The sequence below is a fragment of the Capricornis sumatraensis genome, chromosome 6, assembly GCF_032405125.1.
Source record: "Capricornis sumatraensis isolate serow.1 chromosome 6, serow.2, whole genome shotgun sequence".
NCBI classification, from domain to species: domain Eukaryota; kingdom Metazoa; phylum Chordata; class Mammalia; order Artiodactyla; family Bovidae; genus Capricornis; species Capricornis sumatraensis.
In genome coordinates this window covers 92,266,222-92,290,282 of record NC_091074.1, presented here as the reverse complement: position 1 = coordinate 92,290,282, position 24,061 = coordinate 92,266,222, and the positions used below count along the sequence as shown (strand labels likewise).

The 24,061-nt window shown below is 41.9% G+C and overlaps 1 protein-coding gene across 1 annotated transcript in view; it reads right to left on the bottom strand.

Moving 5' to 3' along the window:
• Positions 1 to 8,313: 8,313 nt before the first annotated feature.
• HABP4 (hyaluronan binding protein 4) overlaps positions 8,314 to 24,061 on the bottom strand; it is a 36,011-nt gene continuing 20,263 nt past the window's right edge. The window contains exons 6-8 of the mRNA XM_068974448.1: positions 15,312 to 15,483; positions 11,726 to 11,911; positions 8,314 to 9,486 (exon numbers count right to left, since the gene is read on the bottom strand). Coding sequence (XP_068830549.1) covers positions 9,430 to 9,486; positions 11,726 to 11,911; positions 15,312 to 15,483 — 415 coding nt within the window. The 3' untranslated portion in view covers positions 8,314 to 9,429. The remainder of the gene's footprint in view (positions 9,487 to 11,725; positions 11,912 to 15,311; positions 15,484 to 24,061) is intronic.

Sequence of the window (24,061 nt, the reverse complement as noted above, 5' to 3'; positions counted from 1 at the left end):
ATATTGAAATAGCAGGTTGGTATGGAAAGGGCAGTCAGCAATGTGCGTTCTGAAATGAGCTCTACCACTTATTCTGTGGATCCTTTATCTGCCTCCTGGCTCTCACTTTGTTCATCCGTAAAACTCGACTAGTAAGTGCGTGGTGTTTGGATTAAAAGAGACCAAAGTACGTGATTATGCCTTAGTATGGGGCCTGGTGCCAGTGTGGAGCATAATATCCACCATTGCTTTCTTTTCCTCCACTTTTGGGTCTTAAGTGCAGCTGGGAGTACATTGAGAGGCAGTGTAGTGGGAGGAATTCTCCAAAAACTTCTCTGTAGGATGCCCTGACTTAAGTAACCATTCTCCCCGTGGCATGTAGGTAGTTTCCAGCTTTTTACTGGTTTACCACTGCATGAATATTCTCATATGTAAATTCTTCCTGGGTGGTGCTGCTTATTTCCTTAGGTTAAATTCTTTTAAAAGGCGTTTCTAGGTCAGGGACATGCAAAATCTTAAAGCTTTTGATGTACATTGCATCAAAAAGGAGCTTGGTTAACAATAGTTCGGAGCATGGATTCTGGACCCAGACGGGGTGTAAACCTTTGCTCTGCCGCTTATTAGCTGTGTGATTTGGGCCAGAATGACAATATCTAACACGGTTGTTTGAGAATTTAATATTTGTTCATTACTTAGAACAAGCACCTGGTATATACTAAGAGCCATATATGTTATGTTTAATTAAAAAATTAAAATATATGGTTGTATGAGGGTTTCACATTTGTTAATTACTTAGAACAAGCACCTGGTACATACTAAGAGCCATATATATTATGTTTAATTTAAAAATTAGAATATTGCCTTAATGCTTTTCAGAAGAACTGTCACACATACAGTCCTCCGTACTCCCTCTGCACCACATCGGCAGCTGCTGTTGTGACACTGCTGAGCTGGCGAACTAACTGGACAGCACTGACCCCATGGGTCAGTCACCATCCCTCCCTGCTGTGCATAGTCCAGTCTTTGAGCTGCCCCATTATTCAGATTTGGGGCATTTTGTCTTCTAAGTGGTTAGCATAATATACTCCTTTATCATATATAGTCTCACCATCTTCTTGCTTACTGGAGGAGCGTATGGACTCCGAGAAACTCTTTCAGATTCCTCTCAACAGATCACCGCATCTCCCTCAATGGGGAACCTGGCCCCATCCACGTGGAACGGAAATCCCTCCACCCTGCCCCTGAAGCACATCTGGTCTCTGCCTTGTCTCACCTGTGTCTCATTTCTTTGCTAGCAAGTCTGCATGGCTTTGACATGCTTCTGGATGACGGGTGCTCTATCCACACTGAGATGCCCAGGTAAGGAGGCCTCCTGCAGGGTGGGACCCTGGCTATGGCCCCTCTGATTCTTATATCATCAGTTTAAATGAGAAGAGACTTTGGGTGGGAATAGGAAGAAAGGGGAAGGCAGTCGGGTTTGTGCATTTTTTCACTTTGAGAAAGACAGTGGTTCTCATGGTGGGTTTGCTTCTCCATGTAAAACAAAATGACTTTTCAGGCAGACAATTCTTCCTTGTGTAGAACTCCAGAGAATGCAGCCAGTCTGGCATTCCTTGCAAACCTCCCCCACCTGCTCCTCCTACTAAATGCCAGTAGTGTTCCCACCCATTGGGTAACCCAACCCACCCACCCACTCCCTGCCGCTCCCAATACGCATTTTCAGCCACTTTCAGGAGGCAGTGCCGCCCCCAGTTGCGAACTGCTGATTAGGTTCAAACACAGCTTCACTGGGCAATGTCACGGAAACAGCAGTAGACTGCGAAGTGAATATTGTGCTCTCACCTTGTTTTACTCTGGTCCAAGCCCCAGCTGGCAGAGGAAGGGCACGAAGGAAAGGTTTCATTAATATAGGAGGCAGCGGGGGCTAACCCTGAGAACAAGGCTTATCCTCATGAAAATGGGGGACTCGGACTTCAGGCCAGCCTTCCTGCCTGGCCCTGGCTTATCAGTGTAGCAGCCACAGGGAGTTTGCCCATCCTGTGTTCTCCATCCCTAAGCCTAGGCAGACCAGTGATTGGCACATCCTCAAGTAGCAGTTGAGTATTCATTCAGCTTTGGCAGACAGGAGTGGGGACCGGAACATGATGACTAGCGGCCACCCTAGCTCACTCCTGCCTTTCAGAGTGTTTCTGTCTGGCCAACCCCATATTTGTCCACTTTTAAACAGCATGAAACTTGGGGTCTTTTCTCCAGCCAGCAAATTAAACCAGGCCCTGCAGTATCCAGTAACCCCCTAACACAGGTTCTGGTGTTGTAAATACAACTCCGTCTGTCTCCCCCCCTTTTCTAGTGATGGTTGGATGTCCCGGGCTCTGACCTTTCTAGACCGACTTTTAATCTGGCTCGGGATCCGCAGGGACTAGATCTCCAGAGGTCGCCCCTGGACAGCACAGCGCTTACCATCGGAAATTTTCTCAAGATGCAATTTAAACCTGTTTCCTCAGGCCCATGCCTCAGCCTCGTAGCATAGGAGTTTTTGCCTCATTCTTCCCGTGGGTATTGAGATCTCAGCCCAAAGTCAGAGCTGGGACTTCCTGTAGGCTACCTGGATGACTGGGTTGGGAGAAGGACCAGGCTGGCACCCCCTCTGTGGCAGTGGTGCAATTCCAAGTGGCCAGCATTCTTCAAGCTTTCTTACATTAGACTCCTTGTGACTATCTGACGGGCGCAGATTCCTCTGTCTCCCTGAAACAAGATTTTGAAGACTTTGTAGACAAGCCCTCCCTGGCATCACTGGCTGACCGTCCAGGGGTGCCGGTCACACAGATGCACTGGAGGGTGCCCCCTAGACGTGTGCTCTGAAGAAGTTCTCCAGTCATTCCAAGCCCTGTTCTGGGCCTTCGGGATCCTCAGTGAAAATCCCTGAAGGAGGTCTTTCCACGCTAGTCATAGGACCCTAGGTCTCCACTTTCTTTGCTGGGCCACCTGGCCTCTGCATTTCTCCGGCTTCCTTTCTCCCAAGCATGCTACCCCGCTCACTTTCACTCTCACTTTCCCTTCTCGCCAGAACACTCTCCTTCTGGTCCTTTTGCGCTGCCAAGAAGGTAGGACTTACCTCAGGCATGTTGTCTTCCCCTCTGACGCTCTAGTGCTGCTCTCCTATCTGAGCGGGTAGGTGAAGTGCCCACCAGAGCCACCAACACAGCTATGCAGGTGGTTCATCCAGGTGAGTGAGGTCCCCTGGGGCTGGGTTGTGTACACCCCGACTGGAGGTATCCTTGGTGCCTCTGGCAGGGTGGCTATTCTGGAGAAAATACTCTTCCTCTTTTTTGAGAACTCTCAGAAACCCCTGAGGGACTTATGTGTAAGTTCAGTTCAGTTCAGTTCAGTCGCTCAGTCATGTCTGACTCTTTGTGACCCCATGGACAGCAGCATGCCAGGCCTCCCTGTCCTTCACCATCTCCGGGAGCCTGCTCAAACTCGTGTCCATCAAGTCGGTGATGCCATCCAACCATCTCATCCTCTGTCATCCCATTCTCCTTTTGCCTTCTATCTTTCCCACCATCAGGGTCTTTTCCAATGAGTTAGTTCTTCGTATCAGGTGGCCAGAGTATTGGAACTTGAGCTTCAGCACCAGTCCCTCCAATGAATATTCAAGACGGATTTCCTTTAGGATGGACTGGTTTGATCTCCTTGCAGTCCAAGGGATTCTCAAGAGTCTTCTCCAACACCATAGTTCAAAAGCATCAATTCTTTGACACTCAGCCTTCTTTATGGTCCACCTCTCATATCCATACATAACTTCTGGAAAAAACCATAGCTTTGACTATATGGAGCTTTGTTGGCAAAGTAATGTCTCTGCTTTTTAATATGCTGTCTAAGTTTGTCATAGCTTTTCTTCCAAGGAGTCTTTTATTTTCGTGGCTGCAGTCACCATCTGCAGTGACTTTGGAGCCCAAGAAAATAAAGTCTGTCACTGTGTCTATTGTTTCCCCACCTATTTGCCATGAAGTGATGGGACCAGATGCCATGATCTTAGTTTTTTGAATGTTGAGTTTTAAGCTAGCTTTTTCACTCTCCTCTTTCACTTTCATCAAGAGGCTCTGTAGTTCTTCTGCACTTTCTGCCATAAGGGTGGTGTCATCTGCATATCTGAGGTTACTGATATTTCTCCCTGCAATCTTAATTCCAGCTTGTGCTTCATCCAGCCCAGCATTTCTCATGATGTACTCTGCATAGAAGTTAAATAAGCAGGGTGACAATATACAGCCTTGACGTACTCCTTTTCCTATTTGGAACCAGTCTGTTGTTCCATGTCCGGTTCTAACTATTGCTTCTTGACCTGCATACAGGTTTCTCAGGAGGCAGGTCAGGTGGTCTGGTATTCCCATCTCTAAGAATTTTCCACAGTTTGTTGTGACCCACACAGTCAAAGGCTTTAGTGTCTTCAATGAAGCAGATGTTCTTTTGGAATTCTCTTGCTTTTCCTATGATCCAGTGGATGTTGGCAGTTTGATCTCTGGTTTCCCTGCCTTCTCTAAATCCAGCTTTCATGTACTGTTGAAGCCTGGCTTAGAGAATCTTGAGCAATACTTTGCTAGCATGTGAGATGAGTGCAATTGTGCAGTAGTTCCCTGGTGGCTCAGATGGTAAAGCGTCTGCCTACAATGTGGGATACTGCGGTATGATCCCTGGGTCGGGAAGATCCCCTGGAAAAGGAAATGGCAACTCACTCCAGTACTCTTGCCTGGAAAATCCCATGGACGGAGGAGCCTGGTAGGCTACAGTCCATGGGGTCACACACAGAGTTGGACACAACTGAGCGACTTCACTTTCATTTTGAACATTCTTTGGCATTGCCTTTCTTTGGGACTGGAATGAACGCTGACCTTTTCCTATGAGTAAGTTGATGCCACTCTATTCTCATGACAGGTGTTCCCCAACGATGCTCCTGTCAGCCTTCTGAAATGGGGCCACATTTTTGCAAAGAAACAAGGCAGTTGGTGCTTTCCCCACACTATGGAGCCAGTTTCACCCGTAGTGAAGCTGTGATAGTTTAGAGAGCGTTTGTGGTTTGGTTGGGGAAAGCCCTACTGCCTTGGGTCCTGGGAAACCTATGGCCAAGGAAAAGGCTCTCCCAGAGCAACAGGAGATGGGCAGAGGTAGCCTGGGCCAGCAGAGGCTCCTGGAGCACTTCAGACTTTAGGCGTCATGAGGCCCCTAGGAGAGCCAAGCTTCTGCCCCTGTCTCCACCAGCACCTTGCCAGCAGCCCTGAACCTAGCCTCGTGCCCTCCCAAGACTCGCCATCACCACCTGTGCAGGAGACCTATTAAAGCTTTCTACATGCGTGCTAAGTCGCTTCAGTCATGTCCAACCCTTTGCGACCCTATGGACTGTAGCCCACCAGGCTCTTCTGCCCATGGGATTCTCCAGGCAAAAATACTGGAGTGCGTTGCCATGCCCTCCTCCAGGGGATCTTCCCGACTCAGGGATCGAACCCACGTCTCTTATGTCTCCTGCGCTGGCAGATGGGTTCTTTACCCCTAGCACCACTTGGGAAGCCCCAAAGCTTTCTAAGAGTACTTCAAATGTTTTAGGAGAATGTGTCATAGTGTGGCATTGCCATGGGCACCACCTCACCCCAGGGAGTAGCTAAACACAGAGCACACCCCATGTGGTCCTTTGGCTCCAACAGGGCACATGTATCTTCTGGCCTTTCCTGACCTTCGCAGCTTTGCCCAAGGGACTAGTAACATGAACTGGAAATTTCAGGGGTGTGTAGAAAGAACACAGCTTGGGGACCGAATCTTCTTTCTCCTTCATCTTTTCATCCCATTCCGCCCAAATATTTTCACCCATCCCATCCCAAATACTAGCTAGGGAGCATGGAAGATGGATGTCTCTTCCTGTTCCCTGACAAGTGATGAGACAATTATAAGACAGCACAGCAGTTACTCAAGAAATGCTCATTTCCTCAAGTTACCCAGGTTCTGCAACAAAGGTAGAGGGGGACCCTTCAGACTTAAAGGACATTCAGGTAAAGGGCAGAGCCTTATCGCTAAGGTTTGCCTCCTTGGGCAGTGCTTCCTCTAAGTGAGGACAGTACTCCTTAGCAGAGGGAGTACTCCTTAGAAGGAGGGCAGGCTGTGATTGGCAGGATCACATGGACAGCCTCCTGGGGAAATAGGTTCCTTGACTTAGGTGGTGGTTACAATAAAGTTTTCACTTTTGTGTTGTATTTAACAATAAAGATTTCTTTTCAATAACTTGCTTTCTTCCTTTCCCACACGCTTTACTACACAAATCCTAAGAGCCTCCACACCTGGGACATGTGGGCAGTGTCGCAGGCTGCCTGAGCACCTCGCTTCAGGCCAGAGTCGGGAGGATGTGGAGGGGAGGCGGCAGGGCCCTGGAAGGTGTTCACAGAATGTGATCCGCACAGCCCTGTCTTCTCTGGGTGCTGAGGGCAACAGCAGCAGAGAGAGGAAAGTGGGCACAATTTTTCCTCAAAGTGAACCTCTGCTTGTCCTGCTGGGCTCATGCTCTGGTCTCCCCGCCCTCTGTTGGCAGCGTGTCTCTCTCCTGGATAAGTTAGTAGGTGGCAGTCCTGTTTTCCCTTCAAGGGCTGACCTTTCCCAGCTTCTGAGATCTGGATCCTGCTCTTCCCTAGGACTTGCCAACACCACACATGGCGTGGTTTCAAAGGAGAAGCAATGCCATCATCCCTGAAATGCCTATGCCCTGGGCTGGCATGGAGGAGCCAGGGAATCGGGGAGGACAGGGCCTCCACTAGAACCCAGCACTAGAAAACGGGGTGCCTGCTATGGCTTCTGTGAGGGGCCAGCCTTGCATGAGGTGAAAATGTCAACTGTTCATCAGTAACACTGGGCAAAAGATGTACTTTTTCAAAGTAGCCTGGCTAGATGTTCAGACCATCCAGCACCAGGTTCCCGGCCAGCAGCAGCTTCTGCGGTGACTCCGCTTCTTCCTAGGTGGTCACGTTTCCATCTGGTCAAAGCAGGGACCAAACCCTCATCCTGTCTGGGCTCACACCTCTCTACTGATGAGGCTCTCCCCGCTGCAGGTCCTGGGACCAGCTCATCTCTAACTCCTGCTCTGGCAGCCTGAGCCCCTGCAGTGAGCTCTTGGGTCAGAAGGCGTGAATTCCCACACCTGCTTTGGGAATTCAAATATGCTTGACCTCCACTTTCTAAAAGGGTTTGTTAGACTCACAAGTTTTCTTAGATGGGGTTAATTTGCTTAGTATTAAAGTTATCAGCCAGAAACGTGTCCCACTTCATGACAACATGTCTATACCAAATCACCTCAAAGAAGTTATGCAGGGGAACTCCTGTGGAAGGCCTTGCCTTGTGTACAGGTCCAAACTCAATCCTGCCTCCTGAGTTTCCCTATATCACATTACGGATTCCTCCTGCCCTGTGCTGCTGCCCTGTCTTCTCTGGGGCTGGACTGTGGACAATCCTATGACAAAAGCCTGACATTCATCTGACCCACCAAATTGGTGAGAGGTAGTCCTGGTGAGCAAATGAAGACCCCTGCAGGCCCAGAAGCCATCCCCTATCCCCTCACCAAACTTTCTGACCATGAGATCTGAGGCTGCTCCGTGGCACAGGAATTCTCAGTCTCTTTGGGAAGGATGTAGTGTTTGCACATACAACATGAAACCTAGCACAATGGGCTTTGCAAGTGTTATTCATGACACTAAAGGGAATAAGGGAATTTTGAAAGGGATGTCTGTTTTGCCAATCTTCAAAGCCAAGGCAAGGCAGAATGACTTAATGTGACAGCTCAAGCCTGCTGAGCAGTGACACACTGTACCAACTGACTATCACGGCTGAACCTGACATTTACTCTCACAAGCCTTCTTAACTCAGACGAGGGTACTCCCGTTCACTGTCTTTTTCTGGGGAAGGGGAATAAAATCACCTTAATACTCAGATTAATAACAAGAATCCAAAAGTAGGCTGTCAAGCACAGTGGCTTAATGTGACTAAAGGTTCAGCTCTGATTATTCAACAAAATGTGAAATGACTCCACTGTGGTCTTTCCACATGTTCTTCCCTCTTGACCTGGGTGTCACCAAAAGGATTCAACTCTCTATACACCAAGTTAGGAGGGAATACCAACCTTTATTTACACTTGGGTTCAAGTTCAGAACTGTCATCTTGGACAGTATAGCAAGGCAAAAAAAAGCACAAATCCTGAGACCAAGGTTCAGATTCCAACATGAACATATCAACTGTGTAACAAGTTTGTGACTGTTCCCCAGTTTCTTCAGTAAAATGGGAAGAGTGTCACCCCAGCTTCCGGGGCTGTTAACAGCTGCCTCTGCCCCAGCCACCATCGCAGCACTACCCACAAGCAGCTAGCTGAACCGCCATGGGCCTCCCGGTCTCAGCCCTGCTGATTAGTGGGGCTAGGGCTAACCCTAACATGCTCCAAAGGCAAGAAAGAGGAACTCGAACTGGTGCAGGGCCGAGTGAGAAAAACTGCATATGGGTATTCAGTGTTATTTACAAGTCTTGCCCAGGACAGGGACAGACAGCCTTTGTATACAGGTGTTGAATTCTGACACTAGCTTTGAGGGAGAAAATCTGCAACACTCTTTTCCCTGGACCCCTTTTCATTTGATTGGTGGGTTAAATAACATAATTTTAAAGATCGTATACTTAATACTCATCCTAAAAACCACCCAAACACTAAATATGCACATTTATACTAAGCATGTGTGTATGCGTGTGTTACATACACACAGAAACCACGAGGTAGTTTAAATCACCATGAAAAACCCCAATACTTGCCCTAATTCTCTGCCACAGAGTGGTAACCTTTGAGTGCACAATAGCTATTTAAAATTCTTGGTTAAATAAAAAACCAAAAAAATTCCAGGAGAATATAACATTTACAAGTAAATGGTAAATAGAACTGTATTTTAATTTCTTGGTCTCTGAAAACTAGGCTGTGACTGCTTTAAATTAATAGCAGAGTTATATGTATTTCCTCTAATACTGAAGGACACAGCCTTCCGGTATCTATACAATTTACTAAGTAGTCTCAATAGATTCTATTTTACAACTTGCTTTACTCTCCATGCTTTTGTGGAGGATTCAATACAATCTCTATGTACAGGTTTTAAACATTATTTCTGAACTACATCTGGAATTCATTAAATAAAAAAATAATCACCATTATCTACCTTCCTGGGAAAGTGCCAGACTAACCCCCAGCCAGAACTGCTGCTCTTTAGGTGTCTGGAGAAATCCCTGTTCCCACAAACTACCCAGACCAAAAAGAGTACAATGAGTTCAAATTACACGGGAAAAAGCAACATCTATTGTTCTTAGAGTCTGACTCTCTTCCCCACAGCAAGAAAAGTCTCTCCATAGGTATGCCAGTGCTGTTTAAGTTGCCAGGGAAATTGGGCTGTCTCAAGCCAGAGCAGGGAAATCTTCAGGGTCATCCGGGTTTGGAGCAACATCTTGTATCTAAAAAAGAGAAGTTTTGAAACCAACTGTCAGTTCACCCATTCCCACTTGGGTCCAAAAGTGTGTGAAACACAGTACCTACTCTCTCAGTTCAGTTCAGTTCAGTCACTCAGTCATGTCCGACTCTTTGCGACCCCATGAATCGCAGCACGCCAGGCCTCCCTGTCTATCACCAACTCCCGGAGTTCACTCAGATTCACGTCCATCGAGTGGGTGATGCCATCCAGCCATCTCCTCCTCTGTCATCCCCTTCTCCTCCTGCCCCCAATCCCTCCCAACATCATGAAGGAGCTAACTGAGTAGGGGTAAGCAGCCCAAACGTTGAGGGAGGGAGAGGCCCAGTGGGAAGAAAAGAGTGGCAGGGTCACTCCATGTGAGGCCCTGCTCTGAGCTGCAGCCAAGTTCTGCCCAGACCCTGCAGAGGGGGGCACAGAAGCATGCTTCTCCCTCCTCTGACCCGCTCTGTCCCCAATGCAGAATGGCTGGCAGTGCCTGCCACCCTGCCTCCCCCACGCCCTGCCCTGGCCCTCACTCCCACAAACCCTTACTGTGACCCTTTATTTGCACCTTGCATGCATGTGTGCTAAGTCACTTCAGTTGTGTCTGACTCTTTGCAGCCCTATGGACTATACCCCAACAGGCTCCTTTGTCCATGGGCTTCTCCAGGCAAGAATACTAGAATGGACTGTCATGCCTTCCTCCAGGGAATCTTCCCGACTCAGGGATCAAACCCGTGTCTCATGTATCCTGCATTGGCAGGTGGGTTCTTTACCACTAGCACCACCTGGACCCTTTAGCTCCTCCTTCATCCGATAAACATGACGGAATGTTTGCTACATGGAGATACAAGGATGGTTAAAGACAGTCCTACCCTCAGGAGCTCACAGAGCTCCTGCAGGAGGAGCGTACTGGTCACATCAGTAACACATGGCCTGGGAATAGAGGCCCACAGTTGGGGCGTCCAGTGCAACTTGGTGGCCATGCACACATTACAGTTAAGTGACTTCTTCCAGAAGAGAAACTTCTCCTGGAGATAACCACAACAAATGAGCAAAAAGAACAGGATTCTGACACAATGCAACTGTGAAGGCGGGTGGGGCCTGAGGGTGGTGCAGAGCTGGAAGAGCCCAGGTGGGTGGCAGGGTCCCTTGCACCAGAGAGCCACACTGCACCACAGTGGTAGAGCTGCTATTGGAAAGGGGCAGGTGTGTATTTTCTATTTCCAGAATAGATCCTTTTTCCCAACTGGCCTCAAATTTACCCAGAAAAAACACTTGTTTTCGTTCTTGCTGAAGTATAACAAGTTAGACTCCTCCCAGGGGTTGCTCCCTGGAATAAGGGAATCGGCAGCAAAAGGAATATTTCCAAGATCAGCCACAAAGAAGGGGCTTCTCCATTCTCACAAGGACAGCATGGGTGCCTCTGCTGGCCGCTGAACCTTGTGCCCGATTCCCACTAAACAGGTGTTGGTATATTTGTCCATAAAACACTGATGAAGCGTCTAGTACAGCTTATATTATACTAGGCACTGGGGAAACCAATCTGTCTTCTGGAGACAGCAGATGCTGACCGACAACTGTACCAGCGATAGTACAATTACAAATGCAGATGGTGTTTCAAAGAAAGGAAGGACTCTGACCTGGTCTGGAAGCCTCCTCTGATGAAGGGAGGTTAGAGGATCTATCCTAGGTAAACAGGCAAAGGGGTAGGAGGAAGGCCAGCAGGCAGAAAGGCCCCATGGAGTAAGGAACAAGGTTGTCTGTCCCAGAAGTAGGGCAGTGTCGGCTGAAGAGTGGCAAAGAATGGTTTGACGTGAAAAGGTTGCCTTGAAGCTGTTGGAATGATTCTGTCTACACTGAAAGCATCAGGGCACAGGGTTGCTTACACCGTAGTAAGCAACTGTCAGTTGATCTAATTCAATACCAAGCCTGGGGACCTCATCTGATGCACATGCGTGAATTTTTCTCCAGCTCTGAGTGTACAATCATAGCAGACAGACTTCCCTGGATACCCGGGAGGCCAGGGCTACACAATGGTCTGTATCCAACTGATGCCCATCATGCTGATGACCATTCCAGACAGTCTAACATGAGGCCCACACTAGACAGAGGAGAAAGAACGTCCTCTATCTAGATCAGGCAGAACTTCATGATCCTCCAAAATCAAACTATGTAGGCCCAGGGCATCTTCATCCTCTCACTTCAGAAAACCATCCAGGATTTAGAATATACACACTTACCACCACTTCTGCTCTGGGTCCGTAGTTTTCTGCCCTTCTGATCCTTCCCCGGCCTCCCCGTGTGCCACCTCTGGCTCCACGCCCGGGACGAGGGAGGTTACCAAAATTAATCTCCAGCTGGGATGTGATGTCATTGGCTGCTTTCCGGAAAACGTGTGCATCATCTTCATAGTCATCCTTTACCATCTGAAACACAGTTACAGCATCAAACACAGAACGTACACACGGCCGTCTCCATGGACACTCGCTGGGCTGAGCAGGGGAAGATGCTGCTGCTGCTCTGCTTCCAGCTGCGTGGGTTTTGCACACTTTGCAGCCACATGTTCTCATACTGACAGACCTTTTTTCTATTTAATGGGAGTGGCTGATTTACAGTGCTGGGGTAGTTTCTGTTGTAACCACAAAGTCAGTCCGCTATTGCTGTTGTTCAGTCACTAACTCGTGTCTGACTCCAACCCAATGAACTGTAGCCCACCAGGCTCCCCTGTCCTTGGGATTCTCCAGGCAAGAATACTGGAGTTTGTTGCCATGTCCTTCTCCAGGGGATCTTCCCGACCCAGGGATCGAACTGTGTCTCCTGCACCGCAGCTGGATTCTTTACTGCTGAGCCACCAGGAAAGCCCCTGTTGGCTATATAAATGCATAAATCCACTCTTTTAAGATTCTATCACCATACAGATTATCATAGAGTATTGAACAGAGTTCCCTAAACTATATAGTAGGTTCTCAATAGTTACCTACTTTATACACAGTAGTGTCATAGTCTTAATTCAAGCATTTTTGAACTTACTTCAAGTCAGACCAAATTTCTATCAGTTTAGTAGGTTAAGATGTAAGATTTAACATGACTAACAGAAATCCTATAAATGTTGCATACCTAAGTGTATTTTGCTGAGACTGAAAAGTTTTAGTTCCTGCCTTTTGTTTTGTTCACAAATGCTACTTTGATAAATAAGGAAAATTCACCTTCCTAGAAAAGAACTTGATGGAGAAACTGCTCTCAACATGGGTACTGACTGTACAAATACCATATGTCAAAAACAGGATGATTTACAGTAAATAATTTCAACTCAAAATATATGGAAAGAGTAACAACAGTATGATTATCTAAGGGTTGCTACCAAGGCTGAATAAAGAACTCAGGCTGCTTTTTAAAAACCGCCTTAGTTAAAATTCTTTGAGAATATACATTTTATTGTATGGGGCCTTCCCTTGTAGTAGCTCAGGTGGTAAAGAAACTGCCTGCAATTCAGGAGAGCTGGGTTCAATTTCTGGGTTGGGAAAATCCCCTGGAGAAGGAAATGGCAACCTTCTCCAGTATTCTTGCTGGGAGAATCCCATGGACAGGGGAACCTGGCAGGCTACAGGCCATGGGATCACAAGAGTCAGACATGAATCAAGAGGTCAAATTAGTTTTGTCTCTTGATAAAACTGTATTAATAAACTTTCAAATTTGATTTGGTTTCAATTCCTAACAACGAATGAAACTTCTCACTTGTAAGTAAAATATAAACCTACAGAGAAATATAAACCTGCAGAAAATAGACCAATGATTACGGATGAGAATCTCCAAAGTGTTATATGGTTAAACAGCCATTTGCTTGTCCAGCAAATGGAATCAAATCTCCCAGAGCACGTATTTCCCTTTTGGCCATATGTTTACTCCAAGCTTCATGTTTAACATTTGTGTCCTTAGGCAGATGTACTCTTGAAGCTAAAAAGATGAAGGAAAGAACAATTCAGGAACACTTGCCCTCTGACAACAAGATAAACACACAAAAAATGTAACAGGCAAAATAATAAACTACTGCCTGATTTAGAAAACAGTTGGCTGTCCAGGCACCTCAGCAGAGACACAGCTTCCCAGTAAGAAGGCACAGCTTGCAGGGGAAGTTGAGTGAGCAAATTGCCAGGCCAAAGTGCTTTAAGGGCCCGCTCTACTCATAGGCTACTGTTAGGTCTTAACTTTGGAAAGAACAGAGCTCCAAGGAAACAAGAGGTATTATTCTAGTGCTTTTGTTCTCTTTAGTGTATCCAGAACAAAGTAGTGACACCACGATTTGGCTTCTGTCTCTTTAAGAACAATTCCTGGCTGAAATCATCAATGCTGTAAGGTTAATAAGTACCAAAGATGTGTGCCTTACTGAGACCAAGCTCCATGACTCAGCTAACCCAGTTGCTTCAAAGATTCCAGGAGACCTCCCTCAGAAGCCAGCGAAGATGAATCTGGTGTGGATTAAGAAGAACAGCTTCTATTTTTACTTAACATGTCAGCTGCACATTTCAAATCCTGACAGCACAATTGTTTTAGGCAAAACTTTATTTACAAAAGAAGTAAGTGGATAGGGAAAAAAAAAAAACCCAACCCAACTAGCTGATAGACTTGTAAAAAGACCTCACAGAGCTTTTTGAGAGAATAAGGCTCTGGCCTTGTATGTGTAAAATAGCCTTTTCTAGAGGAACAGCTCAAAACACAGACTCCTGGAATTTGGACTGATGGAAAGAGGAGGTAGGAAGGAATCCAGTATCATAAATGATCCCCTAGAGAAACTATTCATAAAAAGAATATAACTAACCAAAATGTAAATGGGAACACAGGCAAATCTACATAGTATAAAACTCCTGATTTCCAAATGGAAAATCAAGGAATAACATCAAGCAGAGAGGAAGAGTGCTCACCACCATCATTGACACAGAGACTGGTATCAAGATAAATAGCTGTGACTGAATGATACTAACTCTAAATTTTAAAATTACAATGCGTCAGTGTACCCTCCCTTAAGTTTAGGAATGCAAATAGAATGTGGTTAAATAACTCTCTGACCATCCTTATCAATATATGCTGTAAGATATTTTCAAAGCTGAAGCCGCCAACAAATAGGTGAACACAAACCATGTAAAATCAGATCTTAAGAATGAGTTAGCAATCCCAAATGGATAGCTGGCCATGCTAGCAGTGCCTGTCCTGGGGGAGGGACTTCAGGGGTCCTCTGGTGAATGTCTGCAGAGGGAGCAAAGCTACTGCAATATCACAAGAAAGGATTCACCCAACTCTGACTGGCTTAAAGTGATCAACTAGCTTCAGTTAAACATGCTTATTAAGAATTAGAACTGTGAAAAATAACATTGAATCACTTTTCTGTACACCTGAAACTATAAAAATACTGTAAATCAACTATACTTGAATTTAAAAAAAAAGAATCATAACTGAAGCTAATTTAATCACGAAAATGCCTAGTAGTTATCCTATGAAATGGCATCATTCAGGGAAACATTCTGGATCTCTCTTTTGACACAAAATTGAAATGCAACTAAAACTCACAGTGTAAGCACAGTCTTCACACAGTTCTGGAGTGAGCAGAAAATGTGCTCACTATAACTGCTTTGGATCAAGTATTAATGGGTCAATTTTTTTTTCATTTAATAAAAATATAGTAAAATTAGGCATGCATGGTTACTCTTAGGTTGAAACAGACACATCTGATTACTATAATGTTGAAACTAGAATGTCAGCTACTAATGTTCCATTTCATTTTCAATAAGGTAACAATGAAGATTACCTCTAGATATAAAACATCATGCTTACATCATCTCTATATTTAGACTTGTGTATCACCACTGCTTTGGAAGGGACAGTAGACTCAGGTTTCCGGATGTTAAATTCGGGCTTTGGTCTGGTCTGTTCTTGAAGATTTTTCCACTCATCTAGGGTCATCTCTTGAACTTGAGTTTCTTCTTCTACCTCCAACTCAGGAACTCTATAAAGAAGTATAATCATAAAGAATAATTTTTGATAGGTCTGAAATGTCTATTTTATGAAAGAGGAAGTCATACCCATTAGTTTAATGTACTTTCACAGAGCTCCATCTCAGATTTAAATAAGGTAAGCAAATCTTTGAACCATAAGCTTCCTTATTTTCATAATTTTATGCCATCACTCCCAATTGAAGATACTCCCTGTCTGTGTTCAAAGCAGTCTTTGAAAAATGGTAATATAACCATTCCAGTGACATTAATATTATACTCACCACCAAGCATTCCCTTCCCATATGGCATTACATACAAAATGAGATAATTGTAGAAACAAATGGGAGAAGCTATTGAGACAAAACATATATAGAGATCCATGAACAGAGGTTATAAACACAAATGCATTCTTTTGTAAATGTCCTCCTTAAATTCATGAATTCTTAAAAAAGACAGACATATATAACAATGAAACAAAATTTAATGTCTAGAAATAAGCCTTCATATTTATGAACAATTAATTTTTTTGACCAGGGTGCCAAAGACCATTATTTTACACGTGGATATTAAGTTTTCCCAGCAACAGTTGTTGAAAAGTTATTTCTCCTTTGAATTAAGTTGAACTTCTACCTCATACCATAAGTATAGGAGCTAAAAGTATAAAACTCTTCGAAGAAAATATAGGCATAAACCTTGGATTAGGCAATGGCTTCCTAGACACAACACTGAGCATAAGCATCAAAAGAAAAAGCAGATAAACTGCACATCACCAAAACTGAAAACCTGCATGCTGTAAAAGGACACCATCAAGAAAGTGAAAGGATAACTCACAGAATGGGAGAAAATATTTGCAAACCATTTATCTGATAAGGGACTTAGATCTAGAATACAAAAAGGATGCTTACAACTCAATATAAATAAATGACACAACTAAAAAAAGTGCAAATGTCAAAACAATGAATGTACACTTATTTTTGTACATTTCACAATATGTAAATTCTATATCCGTTTAGGTGGTAGGAATAGGTATGTTTGCAAATTTTCACACATGCAATGTTGGAAAAATACTAATATGAAAATATATCCCAGCAACTTCCCTGGTGGTCCAGAGGATAAGGCTCCATGCTCCCTATGCAAGTGGCCTGGGGTTCAATCCCTGGTCAGGGAACTAGATCCCACATGTTGCAACTAAGAGTTCACATGCTGTGATGAAGATAAAAGATCTGGTGTACAGCAACTAAGACCCAGCACAGTCAAGTAAATAAATATTTAAAATGAAGACATATCCCAAATATACACTGGCAAAAATATAAAAAGATATTAAATTTTGTAATCTCAAATACTGGAAATGACCCAAAATCATCTGGAGAAAATCTTAGTGGAAAAATTATAGACATCAAACATGAATACTAAGCAGCTAAAAAAGAATCAGAAATACATATATTGCTATGGGGCACCTCCTGGATATACTGATAAAACAGCAAGGTAGAATATATGTTTCCATTCACCTAAGGAATACAACATACAAATATATATATACAGATTTTTAAAATAAAATCATAATATACACCAGGGAAAGAACAGGGATATATGCTAACTGGAAAATATCATGTCTTAACAGATTATACTTTGGAAACATGTAAATATTTTGTATACTCATAAAACAGATTTAAATTCAATATCTAAAATTTGGGAACAAGATTAATCAAATTAACCTAATTGTTTACCACACTGGCGAAAAAAGCATCAGAAAAAAGCTATTTAAAGTGCCTTGAAATATAAATTTGATTTTTCATCTCTATATATAACTTTTTAATAATCATGTTACTGAAGATAGTGTTGGTAATGTTATGAATATTTGTCGTGTGTGTAGGAAATGATAGTACAATGTTACTGACAACTGGGATTTTCAGCATGGAAGAAAAAGAAAAACAAATGTAAGAAAATTTAGCTAAAATCTTATACTCCTAAATTTCAAATGAAAATAATGAATAAACTCATAATATATTTTATCATAAAAATGTTTGTGTATATGCGTACCTTCTCAGCTCATCCACTTAAATGTACTAGAAACAGTTAAGAATCTAGTAGTAGTAAGTAACCCCAGTGCCTAGATTATGGTTTCTAAATACCATAATCTATCTTTTAAGTTTATTTTATGGAAGTACAGTTAATTTACAACAAACAGTAAAGTGATTCAGTTATATATAGTTATACACTCTTCTTCATATTCTTTTCCATTATGGTTTATCACAGGATATTGAATTCCGTGCTATATAGTAGAACCTTGTTATTTATCCATTCTATGTAAACTAGTTTATATCTACTAATTCCAAACTCCGTCCGATCTACTCTTCCCCAACACCTACTCCCCCTTGGCAACCACAAGTCTGTTCTCTATGTCTGTGAGTCTGCTTCTGTTTCATAGATAAGTTCAGTGGTATCATATTTTAGATTCCACGTGTAAGTGTTACCATACAATTCTAAATACCATATTCTATTAAAGGACTCTGGCTCCCTGGAAAAATGACTCAGTATAAGGCGTGAACTACAGATGATGAGTCATAAACATGTCTTGCCAGAGAGCAAGCAAGCTATCCAAGATTACTGAATGTGTGTCAAAAGCATCAAGGATCAACTTGAAGAGGCTCCCTTCAGTCAAAACATGGATCAGTTTAAGTACCAATAAGCATAAAATCTCAGTGGACTAAAACACATCAGATATGTTTAAATCTCTAAGTTCATAACAACACTTAAAAAAAGTCACTGGCACCTTAGAAAGATATGAGGGAGCCAACTCATTCTGAAAATGAGTAAAAGTGAAATATTTTTTATTATCCTTTATTTCCTTAACAAACTTACACCTCACTGTAATCAACTAGTTCTAGGTAAGTTTTCCTTTATAGATCATCCCAGCTGCTTAAAAGAAAGAAAGAATGATAGAATTAGACTATCACTAATTTGCAGGCCTAATAAATCAATGGATAAAGGAAATGATAAGCAGTAGCCTTTCATAAACTTTGCAACAATCTTACCAAAAAGTTGAGCCTGGATTTGATCCAAACCTCTGCCTCTCACTATTAGTATTAAGAAAAAATTTTAAAAATATGAATAACAGAGAAACATGTTCTACTACTCTATAATGCCATGCTGGATTTGGCTTGCACTAAATGTCTATGCAGGTCAGGAAGCAACAGTTAGAACTGGACATGGAACAACACACTGGTTCCAAATAGGAAAAGGAGTACGTCAAGGCTGTATATTGTCACCCTGCTTATTTAATTTATATGCAGAGTACATCATGAGAAACGCTGGGCTGGAAGAAGCACAAACTGGAATCAAGATTGCTGGGAGAAATATCAATAACCTCAGATATGCAGATGACACCACCCTTATGGCAGAAAGTAAAGAAGAACTAACGAGCTTCTTGATGAAAGTGAAAGAGGAGAGTGGAAAAAGTTGGCTTAAAGCTCAACATTCAGAAAAGATCATGGCATCCAGTCCCATCACTTCATGGGAAATAGATGGGGAAACAGTGGAAACAGTGTCAGACTTTATTTTTGGGGGCTCCAAAATCACTGCAGATGGTGACTGCAGCCATGAAATTAAAAGACGCTTACTCCTTGGAAGAAAAGTGATGACCAACCTAGACAGCATATTCAAAAGCAGAGATATTACTTTGCCAACAAAGGTCCGTCTAGTCAAGGCTATGGTTTTTCCTGTGGTCATGTATGGATGTGAGAGTTGGACTATGAAGAAACCTGAGTGCCGAAGAATTGATGCTTTTGAACTGTGGTGTTGGAGAAGACTCTTGAGAGTCCCTTGAACTGCAAGGAGATCCAACCAGTCCATTCTGAAGATCAACCCTGGGATTTCTTTGGAAGGAATGATGCTAAAGCCGAAACTCCAATACTTTGGCCACCTCACGCGAAGAGTTGACTCATTGGAAAAGACTCTGATGCTGGGAGGGGTTGGGGGCAGGAGGAGAAGAGGACGACAGAGGATGAGATGGCTGGATGGCATCACTAACTCAATGGACGTGAGTCTGAGTGAACTCCAGGAGTTAGTGATGGACAGGGAGGCCTGGCGTGCTGCGATTCATGGGGTTGCAAAGAGATGGACACGACTGAGCAACTGAACTGAACTGAACTGAACTGAAGTAATAACAGCCAATATTTTTTTCAGGAATTTTGTGATTTGGCAGTTAAATACAGTTGTTAAAAATTAACTTATAGAGAGAAGAACTATAATTCTGCAGCCTTCAAAATGAAAACCACAGTCACAGAAAGTTAAACAAAAATTAAAAGGCAGAGGGTTATGTCCCAGATGAAGGAACAAGATAAAACCTCAGGAAAAAAAAAAAAAAAAAGCTACAGAAAGGTGAAGATAGGCAAACTTCCAGAAAAAGGATTCAGAATACTGATACTGAAGATGATCCAGGATCTTGGGGACAGGGGGCTGGGAAATGGAGAAGATGCAAGAAATATTTAACAAACACCCAGAAGAACTAAAGAACATATGAACAGAGATGAATAGTACACTGGAAGGAATCAGTAACAGGATAACTGAGACAGAAAAATGGATAAGTGACCTATAAGACAGAATGGTGAAAATCACTGCTGTGGAACAAAATGTAGATAAAAGAATGAGAAGAAATGAAGACAGTCCAAGAGACCTCTGGGATAACATTAAATGCACCAACACTTGCATTATAGGGGTCCCAGGAGGAAAAGAGAGAAAGGGCCCAAGTAAACACACTGGAAAAAATAATAGTTAAAAACTTACCCAACATGGAAAAGGAAATAGTCAACCATGTCCAGGAAGCACAGAGAGTCCCGGGAAGGATAAACCCAAGGAGGAACACACTGGGACACACAGTAATCAAACTGACAAAAATTAGAGACAAAATACTAAAAGCAACAAGGGAAAACCGATAAATAACGTAACATACAAGGGAACTCCCAGAAGGTTATTGGCTGATTTCTGAACACAAACTCTGCAAGCAAGAAGGGAATGGCACGAAATATTTAAAGTGATGAAAGAGAACCTACAAACAAGAATACTCTCCACAGTGAGGCTCTCATTCAGATTTGACAGAGAAATAAAAAGACTTTTCAACAAGCAAAAGTTAAGACAATTCAGCACCACCAAACCAGCTTTATAACAAATGCTAAAGGAACTTCTCTATGTAGGAAACAACAAAAGGAAAAGACCTAAAGAAACATACTCAAAACAATTTTAAAAATGGTAATAGGAACATGCATATTGATAACTAATGCAATTATTGATTAATCAAAATAATGAAATGCACCAACCAAAAGACATAGACTGGTTGGGTAGATTCAAAAACAAGACCCGTATATATGCTGTCTATAGGAGATCCACCTCAGACCTGGGGACACATACGGACTTAAAGTAAGAGGATGGGAGAAGGTATTCCACACAAACAGAAATCAAAAGAAAGCTGGAGTAGCAATACTCATATCAGACAAAATGGATTTTAAAACAAAGACTTGTTACAAGAGACAAAGGAGGAGGACTACTACATAATGATCAAAGGAACAATCCAAGAAAATATAATAATTCTAATTATATATGCACCCCAAAACAAAGGAACACCTTAATATGTAAGGCAAATACTAACAACCATAAAAGGAGAAATTGACAATAATACAATAATTTTTTAAAAACTACAGTAATAGTGGGGGACTTTAACACCCCACTTCCATCAATGGACAGATCATCCAGACAGAAAATTAATAAGGAAACACAGGCCTTAAATGACACATTAGACCAGATGGACTTAATTGATATTTATAAAGCATTCTATCCCAAATAGCAGATTACACAAGTGCACATGGAACATTCTACAGGATGGACCATATGCTGGGGAACAAGATGGCCTTGATAAATTTAAGAAAATTGAAACCATATCAACCAATTTTTCTGATCATGATGCTATGAGATTAGAAATAAACTACAAGAAAAAACTATAAAAAAAAGAAGCATATGGCAGCTAAACAATATGCTGCTAAACAACCAATGGATTACTGAAGAAATCAAAGAGAAAATTAAAAAAAAATACAGACAAATGAAAATGAAAGTTCAATGGTCCAAACAAGAAGAATGGTCAAGAAACAAGAAAAATCTCAACTAAACAACTTAACCATACACCTAAAACAACTAGAGAAAGAAGAACCAAACAAAACCTAAAGTCAGTAGAAGAAACTATAAATATCAAAGCAGAAATAAATGAAACAGAGACAAAGAAAACAACTGCAAAGATCAATGAAACTAAAAGCCAGTTCTTCACTTTAGATAAGTTTGACTTAATTGATATTTATAGAGCAACCCATCCAAAAGCAGCAGACTACACATTCTTCTCAAGTGCACGTGGAACCTTCTCCAGGACTGACCACATGCTGGGCCACAAGGTGAGCCTTGGTAAATTTAAGAAAATAGAAACCATATTAAGCATCTTTTCTGATCACAATGAAAGGAGATTAGAAATAAACTACAAGAAAAAGACTCTAAAAAACACAAACACGTGGCAGCTAAACAATATGCTACTAAACCATCACTGGATCATTGATGAAATCAAAGAGATATACATGAAAATGTATATCCACAGAAATGTTTACAGAAGCTTTATTTATAATAGCAAAAACTGTAAGTCATCTAAATGATCCATCATCAGGTAGATAGTTAAGCAAATATTGGTCTATCTGTAAAGTGGATAAATAGGAGGAAACTGTTGACACATTTGACAACCTGGATGCATCTTAAAATATGCATGCTTAGTAAATAATATCGACAAAAAAAGAATACAAAAAGAATACATGCTGTATGATTCCATTCATATAAAATTATAGCAATTGCAAACTAATGACAAAAATGTAGGTCACTGGTTGCCTAAGGGGAAGGGGCAGGAGGGAGGGATTACAAAGGGATACAAAGAAACTTTCTGGACTGACAGATGTGCTCATTACTTTGATTGTTTGAAATCTGTAAAACTGTATATACTAGATACGTGCTGTTTATCGAATTCAGATTATACCTCAATAATGTTGTTTTACTAATAAAAATATATTAAAAACATACCCATTAAAATGTATATTTCAATATTAATTCAAACAAATAAGTTGTTTTAAGAAAAGATTTTAAGATAATCAGGAAAACTCAGAAACTGACTAGATATTTAATGAGATTAAGGGATTGCTTAAAAATTTTAGATGAGATAATGATATTCCAGTTATTTTCTTTATTCTGAAACATTTTTGGATGATATGTAATATATCCTGGGAGTAGAAGAAGTGGGTAGAGAAATCTATGAAACAAGAACGACCATGATTTGGTAACAATTCAATTTCAATTACTTACTTGCAGTTTCAATATACATTTTTTTCTATAACTTTTAACAAAAAGAGCTAAAAACAAAGAAATATTAAGGAGTCATGAGGGGTTTTGTAGCCTATTTGTGACAGAATTAAGAAATTTGTGGGGCTGGTGCACGGGGATGACCCAGAGAGATGTTATGGGGAGGGAGGTGGGAGGGGGGTTCATATTTGGGAACGCATGTACACCCGTGGTGGATTCATGTCAATGTATGGCAAAACCAATACAGTATTGTAAAGTAAAATAAAGTAAAAATAAAAATTTTAAAAAATAATTTAAAAAAATTAAAAAAAAAAGAAATTTGTGGAACTGGATGCTACAAATTTGAGGATTCTTTCGTAACTAAGATAATCTAATAGAAGTTAATAAATTCCAAAAAATTCAGTGAGAATGGATTCTGTCATTTTAGCAAAGACTAAAAATGTGGAGTCCACATTTGGCTCAGAGGGTAAAGCGTCTGCCTACAGTGTGGGAGACTCGGATTCAATCTCAGGGTCAGGAAGATACCCTGGAGAACGAAATGGCACCCCACTCCAGTACTCTTGCCTAGAAAATCCCAGGGACGGAGGAGCCTGGTAGGCTACAGTCCATGGGGTTGCAAAGAGTCGGACACAACTGAGCAACTTCACTGCACTTCACTTCACTTTAGCAAAGACTGGATATTCAACAAGAGATACAGCTAATTCTCAGTTTCAGGAAGGACTAATGCAAGTATATTTCTAAGTTATAAAAGCATCATAACTGCTATCAGTCTAAAGTCAACAACCCTTTTTTTGAATAATTCAAATATATTATAATAAATACATTTTTGAATAATTCAAATATATTTATAATAAATATTTATATTTATTTTATATTTTATATTTTGGCTTATGACAGAAAAATTTTGGAGAGAATTTTCCATCAAAAGTGCTTATAAACATAAGGTGTCAAATGTATGACTTGAGAACAATACTATATGTAAAATTGATAATAATACATTTTATTTCTAAATGAGTGAAATTACAAAAGAAATAGAAACCTGTTTTACCAACAGTTACCTTTATGTAGAAATAAATGGGTAATAATGCTAACATTCACTGCATGTTTACTAGGTGCCAGATGCTCTTCAAAGTGCTTTACATTAATTTGCCTGTGATAATTAATCCCACAAGTTCGATAAAATTAATAGCTCCATTTTACAGGTAAGAAAAT